At 45.9% G+C, this 20,371-nt stretch overlaps 1 protein-coding gene across 4 annotated transcripts in view; it reads left to right on the forward strand.

The window, feature by feature from the left end:
- Positions 1–2,342: 2,342 nt before the first annotated feature.
- Positions 2,343–20,371, forward strand: part of SLCO5A1 (solute carrier organic anion transporter family member 5A1) — a 111,624-nt gene continuing 93,595 nt past the window's right edge. For 3 of the 4 annotated variants that reach the window (XM_019498513.2, XM_059723994.1, XM_059723995.1), the window contains exon 1: positions 3,241–4,638. In XM_019498513.2, the coding sequence (XP_019354058.2) occupies positions 3,804–4,638 (835 nt within the window). In that variant the 5' untranslated portion in view covers positions 3,241–3,803. Of the gene's footprint in view, positions 2,462–3,240; positions 4,639–20,371 lie in introns of those variants that run through there. The other variant, XM_059723993.1, reaches the window with a different exon arrangement.

Below are 20,371 nucleotides of genomic sequence, written 5' to 3' on the forward strand. Positions count from 1 at the left end.
GGGATCCCTTTGAAAATGTAAAAGACAGTAGCAACCTGAATCTACCTGGCAGTATCAAATAGGTCAGTGCCATCTTTGGGGTGAGTTCCCTCTTCATTGTGTTGAAGTGGGTCAGACTGGAGCAAGGTATTGCTGGTATTGCTTTATTACCCTGGGGCTATCAAGAATATAGCAGGCCCATAATCCATAATCTCTGCAATTGGACATTAATAAAATGGTGTTTCTCAGTTAAGCAGAATTTGAATGAAATTAAAACCTAAATCACAGTTATGCTTCTAGAAACTGATAGCATTAATGATGTTGTGTCTAGTCTTGTGAAATGCTAAGCACTTCAATTTCAACAGACGTAGCTTGCAAGAGGTTAGTGTTCTTACAAGATCAGAGTTGTAGCAAGGTATTTCACCACCTGGGACTGATACAGGGAATTATGCAGACTACTTGGCAGCAGGAGCAGGGTCAGGGAAGCAGAATCTTACCTGTCCCTGCTTTTTATGCTTAGGCAGCAGCTGCTACAGCTCATGTTGTAGCAGTGTGAGCTTGCCTGCTGTAGCTGAATGATGGGCTACAGCGATTGCAACAGCCCATCCAGCATGGACTCTATATGGGACCACTCCCTCTGCCCTGTTCACTCCCTCCATATACTTCCTGGGTGCTGGACTGCACCTCCCACAGCAAAGCTGGGAAGAGGTGATGCATTTCCCTTGCTTTTCTCAGCCCTCCTGCCCTACAGACACTCTACACTACAGGCTGTACCTGCCCTGGGCTGTGCAGGGCTGCCCCTGCCATGTTGAAGACGCCTGGGAGGGTGAAGGGAGCTATAAGTTGGTGATTCTGGGTTGGTGCTCCCCTTGCCCCACTGCAGATAGGATCAAGCCCTAAAACAGAAGCTGGCAGCATCTTGGAAAAGGTGACCTAGTTAAATGTTTTGGAATCTGGTAGATTGTTTTATTTTTGGATTTTATTTTCCTAATGACAGACCCACATTTATGTTTTAAGAAGTTTGCCAGGATGCAGACTGTTTAGCAATATCTGTCACTCACCCTGTACTATGGGAATTTTGCTTATTTTACATGTATCTGAGGTGCTATTTCAGAATCTGGAAAAATACTGTTATAAAGAACTGTAATTTTAGGCTTTTCTGTGAATTTGGGTTCCATTTCTGTAACCTTTGTAATCACTTTAATTGGTAAAATCTCTCCAAGTAGAGACAGCGATGCTGGTTTTCCACAGATATGTTCATAAGGAGGCAGCAGTATAGTCATAATTACCTTTATCCACTGCAGATTGAAAACATTCCTTTTGTTCAACCAGATTATTAATTTTTATGTATCCAAAGCCAAAAACAAATGTAGGAGGTACTTTTCAGCCACTGCTTCAATCAGCTGAAGTTAGCTACCTAGTTTCTAAACCAAACTGTTAGGACCTATTTCAAAACTTTTTTGAACTCTTAAGAACTCCTGCCCACTATAAAAAAGAATTGTTCCTATTCAACAATGCTTCCTACTTTGGGTTACACAGCCCACCCTGTATATTTGTATAGAATGGAAATATGGCATGGAAATGACTGCTGGACTCCCATACTACCTAGGAGCATGGGCAAGGTCCTTTTTCTGTCCTGTGCTAACACCAAGGGAAGTTGGTGCCTTCCCCAGGGAACTGGACTCTAAGACAAAAGAGAGCAGATGTATATAGACAGGTGAATAAAAGGGAGCAAAGAAACAGCTCACATGTCTGCCCTGCTGCAGTGCCATTTCATGGAAACTCACCCTGCTCCCTCCCTCCACTTGTCAGAGGCAGTCCAGACACCTAGGAGCTGCCTTGGGCAATAACTACATTGTAGATGCAGCCTGGGAGTGGGGCTCAAGCCGGGTTTAAGCAGGGCCATGATGGGTTTCAACGATTCGAAAAGCTGAGATGGAGAGGAGCTGTTCTCCATTGCCAAAGGGGACAGGACCTTTGCCCAGGGCAGGAAGCGCAGTAAAGCCTGCTTTGATGGGCTCTCAGGAAACACTGGAAGGGGGGCGGGACAAGGCAACAGGCTGCCCAAGGGAGCTGGGGCATCTCCTTCCTTGCCGGCTGGCAAGGCTGTGTCTGGGGCCGTTCAGGAGCAGTAGTCCAGGTGCTGCCCGCCCCGATGCCGCGAGGAGGAAGGCAGCTTGGAGCAGACGATTCCTCTGGGTCCCAGACTCTCTTCCTCGCAGGAGCCGGGCTCTGCGGTCACAACCCGCCACCGCAGCGGCAGGCGAGGGCTGTGCCGGCAGCTCCGCCCCGGGCGGGCACAGCGGGTCGCCATGGGCCGTGCCCGCGCCTGCGCTCCTGGCGCCGCCACGGGCAGAGCGCCCGGGCCGCGGCGGGGCGGGGAGAGGGGCGGCTCGGCCGCTGGTCACCACTCGGCTTCGCCGCTGGGACTGCCCCGCCGGAGCTGCCGCCTCCCACCTCCGCCCCCGGGCCGGAGCACAGAGTGAGTAGCGGGCTGCGCAGCCCCGCATTGATCTGCCCCCTCCTCGCTACCTCCCCGCGCCCGCGGCGGGGCTGGGTCTGCGCCCCCCGGAGATGTGCCCGCGCCGGCCCCTGCCCCGCGGCGGGGAGCACGCGCCTCGCCCTCCGCCTCCCCGCCCCTCGTGGGAGCGCGCGGGAGCCGGGGCGGGCTCCGCCTGGCTCCCGGCCCGGCCAGAGGCGCACGGCGCCGCGCTTCCCCCGCCCGAGCGTGTGCTGCACTTGATGTTTAGGATGCTTGTGCGCGGGGACACGCACCCACCCACATGCACACACGGACGCAGGAATACGAGTCCCTGCGCGCGCGCGCACACACGCGCGCGGACTCGTAGTCCCACGTCCCTGTGTGTGTGTGTGTGTGTGTGTGTGTGTGTGTACACACCCAGCCACCCACCAATGCTTGTTATATTTTATATGTAACTTGTGTGAGTGCATACACACACACACACACACAGAGAGGAAAGGACACAAGAATGTGAGTCTGTGTGTGTATATGCACATACATATGTGTATACATCTATACGCACATCCGGGTATGCATGTATACGTGCTCACACATGTCTACACACACGCACAGAGGGACGGGCGGTCTTTCTGTATGTGTGTGTGTGTGTGTGTGTGTCTCCACACACGCGGGCACACTCCGCAAGCCAAGCCCCGCGCCCGCCCCGGAGCCCCGAGCTCGGCGTACGGGAGCGCGGAGCAGCCCCCCCTGCAGCCCGCGCGGGACCCGCCTCCCTTTGTTTCCCGCGGAGGCGGCTCGGAGGGAGCGCGGTCGCCCGGCCGGCCCCGCGCGGTGCTTTGCGCCCGGGCGCGGAGCCGGAGCCGGACTGCAGCTGGGGGCGCGGCGCAGGGACACACATGTCCAGGCGCGCACACGTGGCCGTGCGGGAAGGGCTGCTGCGCCTTTGGAGCCGGGGACGCGCCTCCTTTGTCCCCTCCAAATAAAGCGGGTCGCGCCGTGCAGGGAGGCGAGGGGCGGGCGCTGGTTCCCTGCGTCCCCTCCCCGCCCGGGCGGCGCTGACCTGCCGCGCTCCCTCTCTCCGCCTTGCAGATGGGCACGCCGGGCCCCCGCCGCCCGTGACCCGGACGCCGCGCCATGCAAGCGGCCCAGGAGGGCCCTTCCCCTCCGGCCCCCGCACCCCGCCGTGCGGGCCGGGGGGATACCCCAGCCGCTGCCCCTGCCTAGAGGCGCCGGGCGACATGGAGCCGCGCAGGACGCCGCCGGCCACGTGCTGCGAGGCGGCGAGGTGAGCCCCGCGCTGCATTGTCCGCCAGCCGCCGCCCGGCTCGGGACCCCCAGCCTCATGGCGGCCTCCCCGCGCCCCCGCGGCGCCGCGCCGGACCAGCAGCAGGACCAGCAGGAGGAGAAGGAGCAGGAGCAGGAGCGGGGCGGCGCGCGGTCCCAGAGCCTCCCCGCCCTGCCCGCCCCGCGCAGCTTCCCCGCGGGCCCCGATCTGCGCCGCCTCGCGTCGCCTCCCTCCGCCTCCCGGCCCGGCCGCTCCGTGTCGGCGCTCGGCGGCTGGCCGCAGCGAGCGGTGCCTCCCGCCGCCTCGGCCCGCCCGGCCCTGGCGGGGAGCAGGTGCGTGGGCGCGGCGCTGGCGGACTCGCGCTGCTTCCTGGCCTGCATGTGCTTCCTCACCTTCATCCAGTCCCTCATGGTCTCGGGCTACCTGAGCAGCGTCATCACCACCATCGAGCGGCGCTACAGCCTGAAGAGCTCCGAGGCCGGGCTGCTGGTCAGCTGCTTCGACGTGGGCAGCCTGGTGGTCGTGGTGTTCATCAGCTACTTTGGGGGGCGCGGGCACAGGCCACTGTGGCTGGCAGTAGGTGGGTTTTTCATCGCCCTGGGGGCTGCACTCTTTGCCTTACCTCACTTCATCTCCCCGCCCTACCAGATCCAAGAGCTCAACTCCTCCGTCTCCAACGAGGGCCTGTGCCTGACTGGCAACAATACCGCCAGGGACCCTTTGGACTCACCCGCCTGTGTCAAGGACTCTGGTGGGAAGGATCATGCCCTCTATGTAGCTTTATTCATTTGTGCCCAGATCCTCATTGGCATGGGCTCCACACCCATCTACACCCTGGGACCAACCTACCTAGATGACAATGTCAAGAAAGAAAATGCATCGCTTTACCTAGGTAAGGTGCATCCCTTAGGCAGTTGAGGGGGGGAGGGCAGCGAGCCATCCCCAGCCCCTTCTCCAAATCTGAGTTGAAGGTACTTGCAGCTGCTGTCTGGGATCACAGGACTGGGATCTCATCCAGTGGTTCTCAACCCTTTTTGTTCCAGGACCCATTTGTAAATATTGATGGCCAGTCCTGACCCAGTGCCCCTCACTCCTGACCTGCTACCCCATGCCCCAGCCCCCTAGTGTGTGAGGCAGGGGGTGGGTATGTGGGACATGGGGGGGCCCCAAGCAGCCCCTTGCAGGCTGGAACTCTGCCAGCCTGCAAGGGAAAAGCCACAGTTTCCCATGTTTTTCTCCTTTAAAGGAGAGTCCATTTTTAAAGTCTGCTGATCCTTTTTTTAAGTATGTTCACAACCTTTCATATATTCTTCTGACCCACTTTTGGGTTATGACCCACCAGTTGAGAAATGGTGATGTAGCCTATCACCCCTATGCAGCTGCAAGATACACCTGTGTGTTATTCCTGAGTAGCTCTGCCAAGTAGTGAAATGGTCATATTTTCTTGTGCTTGTCTTATACCTTCTGCCTGTAAAAGTCTCAGAAAGTAACAGAATTATAGAAAATAAGGATTCAGATGGACCTCCAGAGGTCATCTATTCCAGTGGTTCTCAAGTTCTTTTGTACCAGGACCCATTTGTAAGCATGGATGGCCAGTTCTGACCCAGTGCCCCTCACTCCCAACCTACTGTCCCCAGGCCCCAGCCCCACAATGTGTGTGTGCGGGGCATGGGGGACCCCAAGGAGCCCCTTGCAGGTTGGAACTCTGCCACGGAAGGGAAAAACCATGGTTTTCTACATTTTTCTTTTTTAAAGGAGAATCCATTTTTAAAGTTTGTTAAGCTTTTTTAAAGTTTGTTCGTGAATCTTTCATATATTCTTGCAACCCACTTTTGGGTTGTGACACAAGGGTTGACAAATGTTGATTTAGTCCAACTCCCTGCTCAAAGTAGATCCATCCCTAACTATATCATCCTAGCCAAACCTTTGTTCACTCAGGTCTTAGTAACCTCAAAAACCTCTTAAAAACATAACATTGGTTGTATATATAAGGAAAACCTTGTTACCAGCTGTATGCAGGGGTTATAAGAGTAAATAACCAGAGGGTCTTTTTCAGTGACAGTTCGGGTTGGTATTGCTACTACCAATTTTCTGTAGGAGTTTCTACATGGATAAATTATTTTTAAAGGCAGCCGTGTCCCTTTGAGTGGTTGGTGTAATAATAAAGTGTTGCATTTTAAACCTGTGTCAGCCTGCCTTTAGCATAGGGTGGTTATAACAACAGTGTCCTGTGGATCATTTGATATGCTCCTTCCCCAAGTTGTATTCAGAAATGTATTTTAGAAATTATAAAATCATTGGAATCAAATGATTTTAAAAAGCAGGCCATGAAACTTAAAAGGTCAGTCTCTTGTGGGCACTTGACAAAATGACAGTCCCCCAAGCTGTTAGCTTACACCTGGTGCTTGATGGTTTAAACCTGTGTACAGATAGTAAGAGTGACCCATTAGTTAATACTTCCAGTTAGGGGAGGCATGTGATTAATTCAGATAACTGAGTTTCAGACCATGTAGGGTTTTAGAGACCGTAACTGACCCTGAACATATTTATAAGGCAAATTATTGTTTTCCAATTTTACATTAGTGTTTTGTATAAGAAATGAAATTACTTTATCTTGTAAGAGAATTTCTCCTTTCCTTAAAAACCATTTAACCATTTTATAAGCCAGTTCTTCAGGCAAATTTTTTTGGTATTGGTGATTTTCAAGTTTGGTACAGTATATTTTGTTAGTGTTACAGATCATCACGTTAAAAAAAATGACGCAACAAAGTATTTTATTTACCTTCACTCCATTCTTGATTAAGTAATATTGCTGTGAAAATGCTAAGGAGTCCAAAGTGTGTCGGTATTATGATGAAGCAACACTAGTTCTGTGGTTCATTTAGTAACCCTGGCAGTCGGTCCCTCCCTCCATTTGCCAAAATAGATGGTGAGCTTTGGGAGCAAATGGGGTAGAGGTCAGGAGGAAAGACCTATATACAATGAGTGATCTGGGGACAAAAGAGATGAGCAGCTTGAGAGGAAGAGGTTAGGTATTGTGGGGAGAGGGAAGCAAGGTCAGGGCTGTGAAATCCATGTCATAGTACAAGCGTGCCCATTGCCAAGGTGCTCCGAGCATGTTCTAATAAAACATGAAGAGATGAAAAAAATATAAACAATTATTGGAGAGAAAGCGAGTTGCAGCTATGTATACACGTGTCATCCTGGATTCACAGAACAAATTATGCTCTGATTTACACTGTGGCACCTCATTAACTTCCAATTCATTGTTACAGAAGTGCAGCTACTCAGAAAATGAGTCCCTTTTATCTAGTTCTTGGTACCCACCTTTGGTAAAATTTAAGCTTGTGAATCTAGCTGAACAAGGGTTGCAGAGAGTAGTTAAAACAAACAAATGGATCTAAAATTGCTGAAACTGTGGGGTGGCTGGGGCCATAGCTGCTGCTGAATGTCCTGATCTAGAATGGAGTTGCAGTCGAAGGTAAGGATGGGGTGGGAAGGGAGGGGAGCAGGGTTTGGTGGGGCAGGCACAGGAAGAGGTTCTTGCCTCTCCAAGGGCAGGGGCAGGCATCCCCGGGTGGTGGAGGCAGGGACCACATGGTTGGGAGACATAGCAGGGGGGGTTGGCACAGGGGGAACAAGCATGGGGGGAGAGGAGCAAGGGGGGGGGGTCTGACCCCTCACCCTGCCCCTGTTCCCCAATGCTGCTTTCTTTGGCTCAGCAGATTGGTGGGGGGTGGGAAAGGGAAATGAATTTAAGATGACTTTCCACTAATTAGATTCTATATATGGAAACATAACAAATTTATAGTTTTTCCATGTATAGCGTCTAATTATTGGGAGGTTATATTAAATTCAAAGTTGCCCTGGATCCAAGTAAATACAGTATTACTCATATTAGGACTTAGATAAGTTATATTCTTTTGTGTTGTGGGTAAACTCTATGCTAACGAGGAAAAGCAAACATTTATATATCTGGCAGGTTGCTTAAACAAACATGGCAGCTTGAAGCTGCTCAAAGATTTGGAACATTTGAAGTCTCGATGAGATGGATTAGAAGTTAAAAGGCAGACTACACAGTCAAGAGGACAGAAGAAATGTATTACATTGCTTTCCAATTCATTCGCCTAGTGTTACAACTACATCTATCAGGTGTAATATTTACTTTTTCAATTCAATGGGACTTCACTTTCAGGGCAAGTTCTGTCAGTGCCCAAGTGTGTGTGTCTGTTGGGTTGGTGGGGGGTGGGGAGGGGGTACACTAAACAGAAGGAAAACATTGGGCCATAGAATTTGAGTGAAGTGTTTTGAAAATGAAACAACCCAGCTAAATAAAGCTGATGCTCAGTAGTTCAGTGTGGATGGTGTGACCTTCAGGTGCTATATGTTTAAAAAAATCTTTTGTATTGCAAAATGTAAAATCCTTGACATCTGGTAATCATATTGGTGTTACATTCTGAATACTTTTCTCAAAAAATATTAAAAAATATATCATTTGTTTACAAACATACTTAAAAGTTTGGCAAACCTCAGAACTTAAAACCTCTTACAACCCTTTAAGGCTGCCTATTTCTAAACTAATTATAATTCTACAAAGCTCTTAAAGATCACTGATCCTGATTTTACAAAAACTCACCTCATGTGGCTGTGGAAGCTATTTTATTTTCCAAGTTAATCCAGCTCAGGGCTCGAGTGGCAATAGCATATCCTCTTAAGTGTAGGCATGCAAGCTCAGTGTGGACAGCTGTTTTAACGTTCCTGGCTGGAAGTCCACATTTGATGCTTATAACATAGTCTTTTGGCTGCCTATGCTTCAGTTCATCTGTCAGAATGGCACTATACCAATTTATAAGGTGGTATGTCTTTCTGTTCGGAAAAGATGCCAACCAGTGGTGTGTGTATTTGGGTGGCCTATAAAGTAATGTACATCTTCTTTCTTCTGAAGGAAGTTTCTTCTCTGGGATGGCAATGCAATGCTGATTGCTCAATACTCATGCCTATTGACACCCGTACCAAAGTATTTTTAGTGAGAAAATGTATGACCTGAGATTTGGCACCGGTCATGCTTTTCAAAAAGTCACTTATGTAGCTGGTGCCCTTGGAAATGCCTGAAGAATCAGTTCTCTTATTTGCAGAGGAATCCAAGTGAGATCTAGAATGAAAGTTGTGTGCTTTCTCTGTGCAGTTTAATTTCAGCATTAAGTTATTTTTCTTCTGTGTTCTACTTCTAATAAATCTCTCTGGACTCAACAGACTGATGTATGGAGGTTTTCCATACTCTAACTTATGTCAGTGGTAAATTCCCATTGACTTCAGATTGGACCTTCATACCTCTCTTGTACTCCTGTTCCTGCTAACAAATACACTCTGAAGTTAACCCTAAAACTGAATATTTCTAAGGATTCAAAGGGGTATATTTTAGCAGAGGTGCTCTGGCATGGCTTAAGGCTCATGATTTGTGGACTTAGTTTATGTTTGGGAATATAATTACTGTCCTTAAAGATGATATCTTGGGCATTTTATGGCTGCAGGTTGTTAGATATTCAGTGACTGAATTATTTTTGTAAATTTTGAAACACTATAATACAAAAAAGTTACTGCTCATTTACACAGTAGTTACAGTTATTTACCCTTTTAGTTTCCCTATGTAGTAAGCTTGGATTTGTGTTGTAGCCATGATGGTCCAGCATATATGTGAAAAGAAAGGGCTTTTTTGGCAGTATCTTTTATTGCAACAGCTGTGTAGTTGGGGAAGATAATAGGTTTTTGAGCACAATGTCTTTCCTCAGGTTCCGGAGAGTGGGTACTCAGGCCCCTGAGGAAGGGCATTTTGGGCCCAAAAGCTTGTCTAACATCACTGTTGGCTATATAGTTGTTCCAGTAAGAGTTTCCCTATAGAAAAATATTTCAATTTGTTAGTTGATTACTTCTGTGACCCCAAGTGTAACATTGCTAAACTGGAGTAACTTTACTTATGCTATCTTATGTGGTAGAAGTTAGGGTCTTTTTGAAAAAAAAAACAACTACAGAATGAATTGGAATTCTTGCACTACATATATTTCATGTTCAGATTCCAGGAAGATTTTGATTGATTATGATACTATGCGAGGAAAAATGCATAACCCACTTCAGTTTAAATGCAGGCTATTCTCAAATTTTAGAACAAATAATTATTGTGCATGCAAGGATAAAATGTGGTTAAAGCCTGTGTAACTTGTGTAGTGTGGTAGCCAAGAGAACAAAACCTTTTCCTAACTTGGAAGGAGGATAATATTTTGGCTGATTTAAAAAATGTTTGGATTGTTTTCAGAATGATTGTTCATAGCAGCTGTTCGTAACATTAGCTAGGTCATCTCAATGCTTTCACATCTTATTCGGAAACCTCTGAGGTATCAGCATTTTGTAAGCAGCTACTTTGTGCCCTTTATTTTTCATGAAATACACAAGTGTTCCCAGTGCGAATAGCTGCTCCTACCCCAACAATTATGATGTTGCTGTCTCCTGGAGGTTTCACTTAAGAGGAAAACTCTGAAATGTTCCTGGAGTCCATAGTGTGTTGCTACTGGGATCTGCCGGGATGGATTGTGAATCAACACATCTCTCAACCTAATTCTGCCTTATCCAAGCCTGGGGTTATGCCATCGGATCTTTTGCTACTGGAGGTCAGAATCTGGAACTTGGTAGGTGGGCTTTTATAGACAACGTGAGTTCACTGAAGCTTCAGGAACAGGATTGGTTTTCTAGCTGCACAAGATGGACAGAGCTGAGACAGTGAGACAGCTCTTCAATATGACCTTTTATCTTTGCTGTTTAGCAGGTGACCCCGTGTTGTAGTCACTGCAAACCAGCTGAACCTTGAGCTGGGTATGGAAATAATAATTTCCCATGGATTTTCTGCAGCATTCATCATTGTTGGCATCTGAGACTTGCATATTTTAACAGATGTATTGTTATATCATTTCTGTGAGGCAGGAAAGAATTTTACAGGCTGAGAATGGAGACCTGGGAGAAGAAAGCCAAAACATGCAAAAGTGTCCATTGATTTTTTTTTTTTTGGTCCCCCCCCTAGTTTCAGCAATGTAAGATGTGTCTACTTGATACACTTATTGTGTCTGATAATGGTGCCCTTAAGCAAAGAATGTTCTCTGTACAGTCTTCCTTCTAGTTTGGAAGCAGTGTAGGCACGTATGTGTGTGGTGCTGCAGGTGGGCTGTATAGTGCAGGGTTGGGCTAACTGGTGAGAGGTAGTTAACAGTGTTAGTCTGAAGTCCATCAGAAGGCAGGGTAGATACGCACGTTTATAGCCTAACTAACATATATATATTTATATGAGAGAGAACACAAGCTTTCTTTAACCCAAGTTCACTTAATCAGATGTCATTCAGCAGTGCTAAACTTTCTAGCTTTACTATACGGATGTAGTTTTGTAGTTTAGAAGGCAGACTACGTGAAGCAGCATGCCTCATGTGAGGGTGTTGCAGCCTGACACTAATTGTACTGTGTACAGATGCCCTGAGCATCTAATGCAGGGGTGACCAACCTGCAGCATGTGGCAGAAGCTGCAAAGTGAGATGTTAGAACGGAGCTTGAACCTTTGGGAGCAGGGTGCTGCTGTGAGAGTACGTGTCAGATGTGACTGGCAAGAGCCAAGTTAGCCCTTCCCTGGCCCTGCAGCTGCTGCTGAATTAGGGGCTTTGGATCCTCACTTGCCATGTAAATTTGCAGTAAGTATGGGGCTACAGAAGGGTTAACCTGGTTCTTGGCAATGATCCCTTTTGCAGCAGCATCCTGCCCTTGCTATCCTCCATGTGACAGAAGGCTTGAGCCTCCCTGCCTTCATTCTGGTGCTACAAACTCTGGCAGGTAGACCTCTTTGCGGGGGATTAGCATGACACTTGGGAAGGGAATGGGGGCTAAACTTGTGGCACAGCTGCCAACAAGGATGGCCGTCATTTGTTTAATGCTACATCCCTCAGACTTGATTTTTCAGAGTTCTAGGCAATTTTGTAGAGCTTTTCATAAAAACCCAGTTATTAGATAATAAGACCTTAACAGTTCTGTGAAATAACTGGTCCTAACTGTTATTACCCAAGTTTTCTCCGTGATTTCTTAGCTGAAGGAATTAAAACAGAAAGGCAAAGTGACTATAGCCATCCTTCCTCTGTCTAGCATTTTGTACCTCATTCACTTCTAGGCAAAGCAAGTGGGAGAGCAGGGGATGGCTGGCAAACAGTAGCTTAATTCATAAGAAAACCCTGCTTTATTCCCTTGATACCATCATTCTTGGGCATTGCATGAGGGGGAGGGGCTTCATTGAAAAACAGTATGTGATCATATAATAAAAGATGGCAGTAAAATGCATGTGCACAAGAAGCCAAATGCAGTTTGTATGGGCAGCCTTAATTCTGACATTTTCTGACTTCTGAATTGAAAGGGTAGCTTACATATGCATGAGTAGCCCCTTTTACAGAAAGCATCATAGATTCTTTCTATGCAACAGTGTAGTTAAGTGGCTGAGACTGGGGTCTTATTGGGTTCTATTCCCAGGAAGCTTAACTTTTCAATAGGTTGGGAAGCCTTCCTGAACCTGAGGGGTTGTGAAGGCACAGAATTAAGGTTAGACCTTAGTGAACCTCAAGTGAGACTTGAACTCCTGATCTCCAGGGCATATTCCTAGGCACCTCCTGCCCCTCCAATAAACAAAAACACAAAAAACCCCAACTTTTCTTGAAGAGTGTAACTGTCCATTTTGTCTGTATCCTATCTGGAGACTTAGATGAAGTATGTACAGTGAGATGTTGAATAATGCATATGCAGTTTTTGCAACATCTGCTTGTCTTAATTTTACTGTTGCATCAGAGATGATTAGTTATCAGTTAACTTTTTTTGATTAGTACTCGTTAGATTATATCTCTGTCTTTCATGTCAAATTAACACTCCATTTGAACACAAAAGCCAGATTTCAATAAATTCATTAGCTAATTCTGTTGAGCGGTTGTTCAAGAGGCATGCTCTTAGAGTCCACTGGGTATTGATTTCCACCCCCCCCTTCCATTTCTTAAATCCTTTTGGTGTCAATGGTTTTGGAGGACTTGAAGATCACGAGTCAATCTGGTGGAACCCATGATGAGTTTGCTTGCTCCATGGTTCCCATAGAAGGTGATTGTGACTTGCTCCTTGCCATGTGAGATGCCATGATAAGGCAGAGCAAGAATTTTAATTTAGGTCTTTCAGGTTCCAGGCTAGCACCTTGACGAAAGGGTGGCCCAGTGGTCTTCCTCTCCATTTTTCCTATTGCACCTCTTATAAGGGTATGCACAAATGAAGTGGGACACCTGTTTGCAAATCTCCACTGTGCCTGATTGGAGCAAGGACTCTTAATTCAGTTCTGAGTGCGCTAGCCAGCAAGCTATAGGCAATTCTAGAATAATGCTTTCTGTTTTTGTTTTTGGAGCTGTTCCAATTTGTGTTTCATCCTCTGCTTTTTATCACTAGCTATATTGACAAGCCTCAAGAAGAGCCTTTGTAACCTCCTAAGTGTCAGTCCCCTTTTTATTTTTATTGATTGATTTAAAAACAAACAAACAAACAAAAAAACAAAACTTTTTTTTTTTTAAAGTAGTGAATGAACCATTTTAGAATCCTTATTTTTTGTTCTTGGGGCAAGGGGGATTATTTTGCCTTTTGCTGTTTTTATATATTACCGCTACAAACAGTTCTACTCTGGAAGGTGACTACATAAAATTGCAAATCCATCCCCTGTCTGTTTCATGTTTACTGACTTAAGTGGCAAAAATTTGTCTTCTTTTGCTTCTGATAGAATTGCAGATCCCACACAGTTGAGGGAGAATCAGATGGAATATATTCCTTCTTGTGCGTGGTCAGCAGAGTTGTTTGCCAAGTTGTAATTGCAGCTCCAATGAATAAAACTTGTGTGAGCTTATCAGCAACCACAAAGTAACTGCCGATACCACTTCAGGCATACTTGAAGTAACAGAGATTGCAGAGCTGCGAGGGTGAAATTTTCCTTGCAGAACTTGTGATCATTCATAAGAATGAAGTGATCCTGCTTAACTTTAGTGATCTGAATCTTAACTTGCCCAAGAGTTTGTTTTCATAGCAATATAAACTCTTCAACAATTATGTTTGCACACAAAACCCCTTTTTTTTTGCATAATGGGGCTTCTAGTTTAAAGTGGTTGACATGTTTAAGATGTAAAGCTTAGTTAGCACAACTTGTCACTTGCTAATGGACCACTGCAGCCTAGTCTCAAGTTAGTTTTACTTGAGTGCCACTAATCATCCAATGCCATGCAGAGAGGTTCTTCTTTTACCATAAGAACAGATGAGATCTTCCACAGCTTCCTGGGAAAGAAGTCATAGAGTGGGTCAATTTACTGCAATTCAGAGAACCATGTGATAAGTACCTACGAGCTTAATGAATGCCCCACACAAGCAAGTGTGGGTGGGTGGCCTGTGACTATGGGTGTTTCACTTTTCTGGGTTTTTTTTCTCTTAAACATGAATTCAGTAAAGTTCAGTAGCCTGCATTTGACCAAATTCTGCAGTGTTTGCCTGACTTTGGGTGCCTGGGAGTGGGGGAGAATGCTTGGACCCATTATTTTTGGCTTCCCATGGTGGGGGAGTGGCATAATGAGGGGCTGCAGTTGAGTAAGAAATACAGATACAACCAGTGTTTTTGGTTGTATCTGTTTTCTTGCTTTTTTTGAGCAAGCAGTGCAAGGAAGCTTGTTGATTTTTAAAAGTGCCAACAAAAGGAAAAAGAAAAAGGGACTGTAGAGTTCTGTCTGTGTGCCAGAGTGGAACATACTCGTATGTCTGTCTGCTGCAGGTTTAAACTGGATTTAAACAAATCTAAGTGTTACGTATGTTCATTAAGGGTGTGCAAAGTGGGCAGTATTAGATTTGGATTCAGCCTGATTTTGGGACACAGTGATTTGATTCGCTGATTTGGATCACTGTCCCGATTTGATTCAGCCGAATTTGAATCTGAAGATTTGATGCCAATTCAGAGAATCAGCGATTTGCCCATAGACATGGCTTTATATGTTTTTTTTCTACATACCTCGAGGTACCAGGTGCTGCTCATGAATGCTGAGATGGTGGGGTGGATAGAGCATCCCACTGGGCGGACCCAGCGGCAGACACAGAAGTGGACTGGAAGAGATTAATGGGTCTCCTATTCAATTCTGATTAAGAGATTCAGCCGCTAAATTGGGCTGAATCGAATCGGTGACTGAAGCTTCGCACAGCCCTAGTGTTTATGCCCTCTTATGCAACAGATTACTTTTAAAGATGTAATTCAGATACAGATAATTTAGATTAACTCTGTGATGAGGATATGCATTTCTCTAGTAAAAATTGAAAGTAATTGCACTGAAGAAAGAAATATAGAATAACAGAATGAAAATGGGCAATACTGAAATTATAACTAGACTGTCAATCATTTGAGTTTGTATGAGTTGAAGTTAGGATTTTTTCCCCTTATAAGTTATACAAAATTGCCTTGGATATTAGTGAAGGAGACTAGTATTAACTAATTAATATGTGGTCTCCGTGATGTCACAGTACTTGCATCCATTTCAAGAGGAGAACTGAACTCTAATTGACTAGTTCCAATTGCTTGTCCTTTTTCATTACAGATCCTTTTACCCTCACAGTTTTGAGGACCAGCTATGGTCTATTTTTAGGTTGCTTCAACTTCCTTTCATCTGCAAGAGTTCTAGTGCTTTCCACACTTTGTACCAGGCTCGAGGCCTGAACCTGCAAGTGTTGAATGCCCTTGACTTGCACTCTGTCCCATGAGTGGAGCATGCTCAGCACCTGTTTAGTTTAACAATCTGAAAACTACACCTCCACAGAATCCGCTTGTGAAGTGCATTAGCGATGCCACAGCTGAGAGAGCAGATGGTGAAAGCCTGAGTGAATTAGGGTTGTTGTGAAACTGATATCTCATTTTTCTGCCCCCCACCAGGGAATGTGTTAGTAAAGCCTCATTTGTGTGTAATGGAATAGAAATCCACTATATATCATCATCAGATATTTGGTAGAAGATATCTGTTGAAAGATATTGTTAAGTTATCCACAAATTTAGGTTCCATAAAAACAACATGTTTTTTTCTAAATCTGTGAAAAGCCAAAATATTTCTGTTTAAAAAAAAAAAAAATAAAAAAAAAAAAATGGGTCTGAGTAGGGTAGAAGCGTTCACTGACAGTGTATGCAGCCCAAGCATTGCAACGCTGCGTGAAAACATGAAGATGAAATTAATTACAAACAGATCCTAAGCAAAACTGAAACTTCTCGACTAGGACTTGAGAAAGATGGTAAAGGCAGATAGCAACAACAAAAAATGAAAAGTAAATTAGATTCTCTGACCTTACATTAAGCTGCATTCTGGCTTCTGTAGACTAGTAGCATAAGATGGTAAGAATTCAGGAAGTCTGTCCTATGGCAACATGCTTTGGTGGGGGGGCGGGAGAGTTTTTCACTGCTAGTGTAGACTTTGTGGAGTAATTAAATATAGATTCCTGTGTAGCTCTTGACATAGGGGCATGATGGGTGTCATAGGGAGGTGGGGGTGAGATGCAAACATGGTCAGGGAAGACTGCCTTCCAGATAGCATCTTGTCTATGGCCAATCCTATTCATTCATTGGAGACCAAGGTATGGTGGAGGTACTTTTAAGTTGTAGTGGAGGTCAAGAAGGACTCTGGTAGCCTTCAGAATTTCGAAGCTGCAAAAGTGAATTAAAGTAATTGTTGCTTGTTACCTCCAGTGCAATTCTGTATGTAATATATCTCTTGAGCCCAATAGCTCAGAAATTAGGCCATAAAATCCTCTGTCTTTCAGTAAATTAATAGTATCATAAGTAAGGAAATTATTCTTAATATGCACTTTAAAATCTGAAAGTGTCTTTCAGTTTATTAGTTCCTGGGAATAAAGGTCAAGTTGAATAGTGAACTGTATCTGTTTGGAACAAGAATAAATTCATTACAAGTTTATAACCTTCCTATTTCAAAACAGCAATTTTTACTAGTATCATGAAATATTAAAGGATGTAGTTATTGTGAAGTGATGGGCAGTTTATATCAACTTGATTTAGTACAGCTGTCCTAGAAAATAGAAGTAGGGAACTTGTCCCTAGCATTATTTATAATCATGGGGAAATGCATGATTTTCAAGAGTGCAGTGATGCACACAAATCCCATTCCTCATTCTTTCGACCTGGTAGTTACACAATTGACTTAAAATAGGAGTTTCAGAAATGTCTTTATTTTACTAATGTGTCAGGTATCCAGGTTGTAGCTGTATCGTTCTAGCGGCAAAAGAAATTGGGACTTGTGGCAGAGATGATATCTTTTATTAGACCAACTAGAATTTTGTAAAAAAAAAAAATTCTTTAAATTGCAAGTTTGTGCCTGAAAGCTTGCAATTAAAGAAAAATTGATTTTTGCAAAATTCTAGTTGGTCCAATAAAAGATATCACCCCTACCATGAGTCCTGATTCCTTTATTTCACCAATAATGTTAACGGTAAGGGGCATGTGTAGATGAAATGGGGGCTCTAATTTGAAGTGGTGAGATTTAAAAAACACTGCTTCAATTTAGGGCTGATTAAACCCCTGTGTCGTGCACACACCTTACGTGCCTTTCTGGCAGGGAGGGGAGGGTGAGCTGCTGGCAGGTGGAGTGGTCCCTGGGCTGTGGGGGGGCTGGTGCTTCCCTCCATGGCAGCAGCGCGTGCCTTGCCCTCCCCCAGGTGGCACCTGTCTGCAGGCACCCAGCTTGGGTGGTCCCAGGGGGCACTGCAGCAACAGAGGGAAGTACCAGGCCCCTGCACAGCTCAGGCAGGCAGGCTTCACTGCTTTTTTTTGGGTGGATCTTGCTTTCCCAGGCTGCTGCCAGGCTGCCTGCAGGCCTTCCTGCACAGCCATGGAGCTGCACAGAGCCTGGTGCTTCACTCTGCAGCTGTAGGGGCCACAAACAAACTCCTCAAAGGAGTTTTAGTTTGCTGCGCCCCAAGTCATTTAAGGCAGATTATGCCACTGAATTTCCTACTGTGGCTGGAATTTGCTGCTGAGGCGTGCAAACACTGATGCCATTAAAGCAGTGCAAAAGCATTTAGCCCATTTTAAAGTATTGTGCACACAGGCCTCTCATTTCGTCTACACACGGCCAAAGTGATTAAATAGCATTTAATGTGGAAAAGGTTGAAACAAATCTCTAATATTTCATGGCTACAACCTATAGTCTAGTTTTGTGAATGATATTCCGATTGTATAACTAGAGTAAGAAAGAGGCAAGAATGAATTAAAAAAAAAAAAATTGCATTACTGCTTGTTTGGATCTCCGAGGGCTCCATGTTTCTTTGGGATCCTTCGACTTCAGTGACTGAAGATTTCCACAGAACAGTAGTTCTGCTCATCACAGGCAGGGTCCTGCAGGAGGGCCATGATCTCAAGGCCCCCTTCCCGTGCCAAGTCAGCCCAAGGGCACCCTCACATTCTCGCCTGCCATGTCTTTGATGTTCAATATATTAGGGAGGCTGCCTTATGTCTTAGACACGGTCCGCTGTAACCTCTGGCCCTGTGGACTCCTGGACCCCTCGTGGGTCTTGTCCTGCAAACAGGTGCTTCGGGGCACCCTAGTCTTACGGGCTATGCGTGGCTCCAACCACGCTTTGCACCACGCCCCAAGCCTAGCAGCTGGAATAGACGTTGTTCAGTCTTTCTCCGTCTCCACTCACTCTCTGGCCCTCGGGCTCTCAACAGCCCTGTCTCTTTCTCTCTTTCCGCGCCCGGTCTCAGGGGCCTTCTCTGTAAAGCTGTCCTGTCTCAGGGGCTCTTTTACTATGCTGCCCCCTTCTCTAGGGTTCCTCAGTAGTGCCGCACTCTCCTAGCGTCTTCTCAGTAGCGCCGCCCTCCTCTGGGGCCTTTGCCCTCTCTTCAGGGCTTCCCAGTAAAGCCACCCTCCTCTGGGGCCTGCTCTGTAAAGCTGGCCTTGTCTCAGGGCTCTTTACCGCACTGCTACCCCCTTCTCTGGGGCTTCTCAACTGCCTCTCTCTGGGGCTGGGGTCTGTGCACCCCAGATGCTGCGCCTTCACTGGCACTGAGGTCCTCCCACTCCGCTGTGAGTCCCCTATGAGGCCTCCTCCAACCCCTAATAGCCTCACCCAAACCACTGGTGTAACAAATAGCCAAGAGGCTCGAGTTTGTGTTGCTATAACTTAAACATAAGCCGCCCGGCTATAATCACGCTTTGCCTACCGGGGTTCTTCATCCCACAGCCGTGTCATGCACTGCTCCTTCAGCAGGCTTCTCCTCTCTTCTGCAGCAGAGAGCTCCTTCCTTGATAGCTGCTGGCAGGGAACTGCCTCTGGCCTCAGCTCCTAGAGTTTATAAAGGCCAGGCCCTGCCCCTTTGGGTCAGCTGACCTCCCCTGATTGCCCTGGCAACCCACAGCTGGGCTCCTTATTCCCTGCTAGGGCTCTTTCCCCGACAGTTTCCCCTCTTTAGGAGCAGGGCACCTAAGTGCCTTGCGACACTGCTCTATCACAGAGATGCTACTGTTTTGTCCTCCCGTGGGTGCAAGAGATGAGTGGTGGAGAATGGACGGTAACATTCCTAGGTTTATTCCCATGGCTACTCTAGTAGCAGTAGAGCACACAAGGAAAATTATATCTTTAAAGGAACAAATCTTTAGTGCAAAAATGCTCTTGCTCTTGAGGCAGTTTGGAATAGTGAATGGAGTTCTGCCAACCTTTAAACAAACTCCTTGTCTTTGCAGTTCTGCAGAGGGATGGAGGTTTACCTAGTTTAACTGTCAAGGATGGCTCAGGATATGAAGCTTTATGGGGGCCTGTTGTGAGAGGTGTTATGGGGAGCAGCTTGAAATTTTGCTGAAGTCATTTAGAGACTTACCAGACAGAAAGTGGGTAGGCGGTCCACCTACAAATGCTTCCCATTTATGAAGTATGGATAAGATAGTCACCTGTCAAACAGGTCAGAACTGCAGTTGTGATAATTAATAAGAAATCAGCTCTTTCTTGTGAAAAAAAGAGAGATCTGATTCGGTATCCTTGGGTTACGAGTCAAGATGGCTTATAGGAAGGTGGCTGAGAGAAGGTGTTAAAGCCTGAAGGGACAGCCTTGGGCCCATTTGTTACTGTTCTAATCTTTGGGAAGTAAAACTGTTCACCAGACCAAAAAACCCCCGAAAAACAAAAAGTGTGGTTGTTATAAGAGTCCCTTCAGATTTACTCTCATGTAATTACATCAGTAACTGGGCTGTTGTGATAAGTAGGAAGACTTTTAAATGGAGAATGGAATATGTGATTATTAAGATAAGGACATGGTAGACAGCTTATGTTTAATCTGCTCACTCGGTCCTTAACTTCCTACCTGCTGGATAAAACAAAAACAAACAAACAAAAAAATAACAAGACCAAAAACAATCCTCACTCCCTCAGTTCATTCAGATACAAAGTCATATTTTGAAAAAAGTTCATTGTGTTTGTTCTCTGTTGAAAAATTATTGGAAGATTAAATCTCATCATGCAGCAAAACAATACTTTTGTGGGGAAAGAAATATAAGACATACCTTTTT

The sequence above is a fragment of the Alligator mississippiensis genome, chromosome 3 (assembly GCF_030867095.1).
Source record: "Alligator mississippiensis isolate rAllMis1 chromosome 3, rAllMis1, whole genome shotgun sequence".
In the NCBI taxonomy this organism is placed as follows: Eukaryota; Metazoa; Chordata; order Crocodylia; family Alligatoridae; genus Alligator; species Alligator mississippiensis.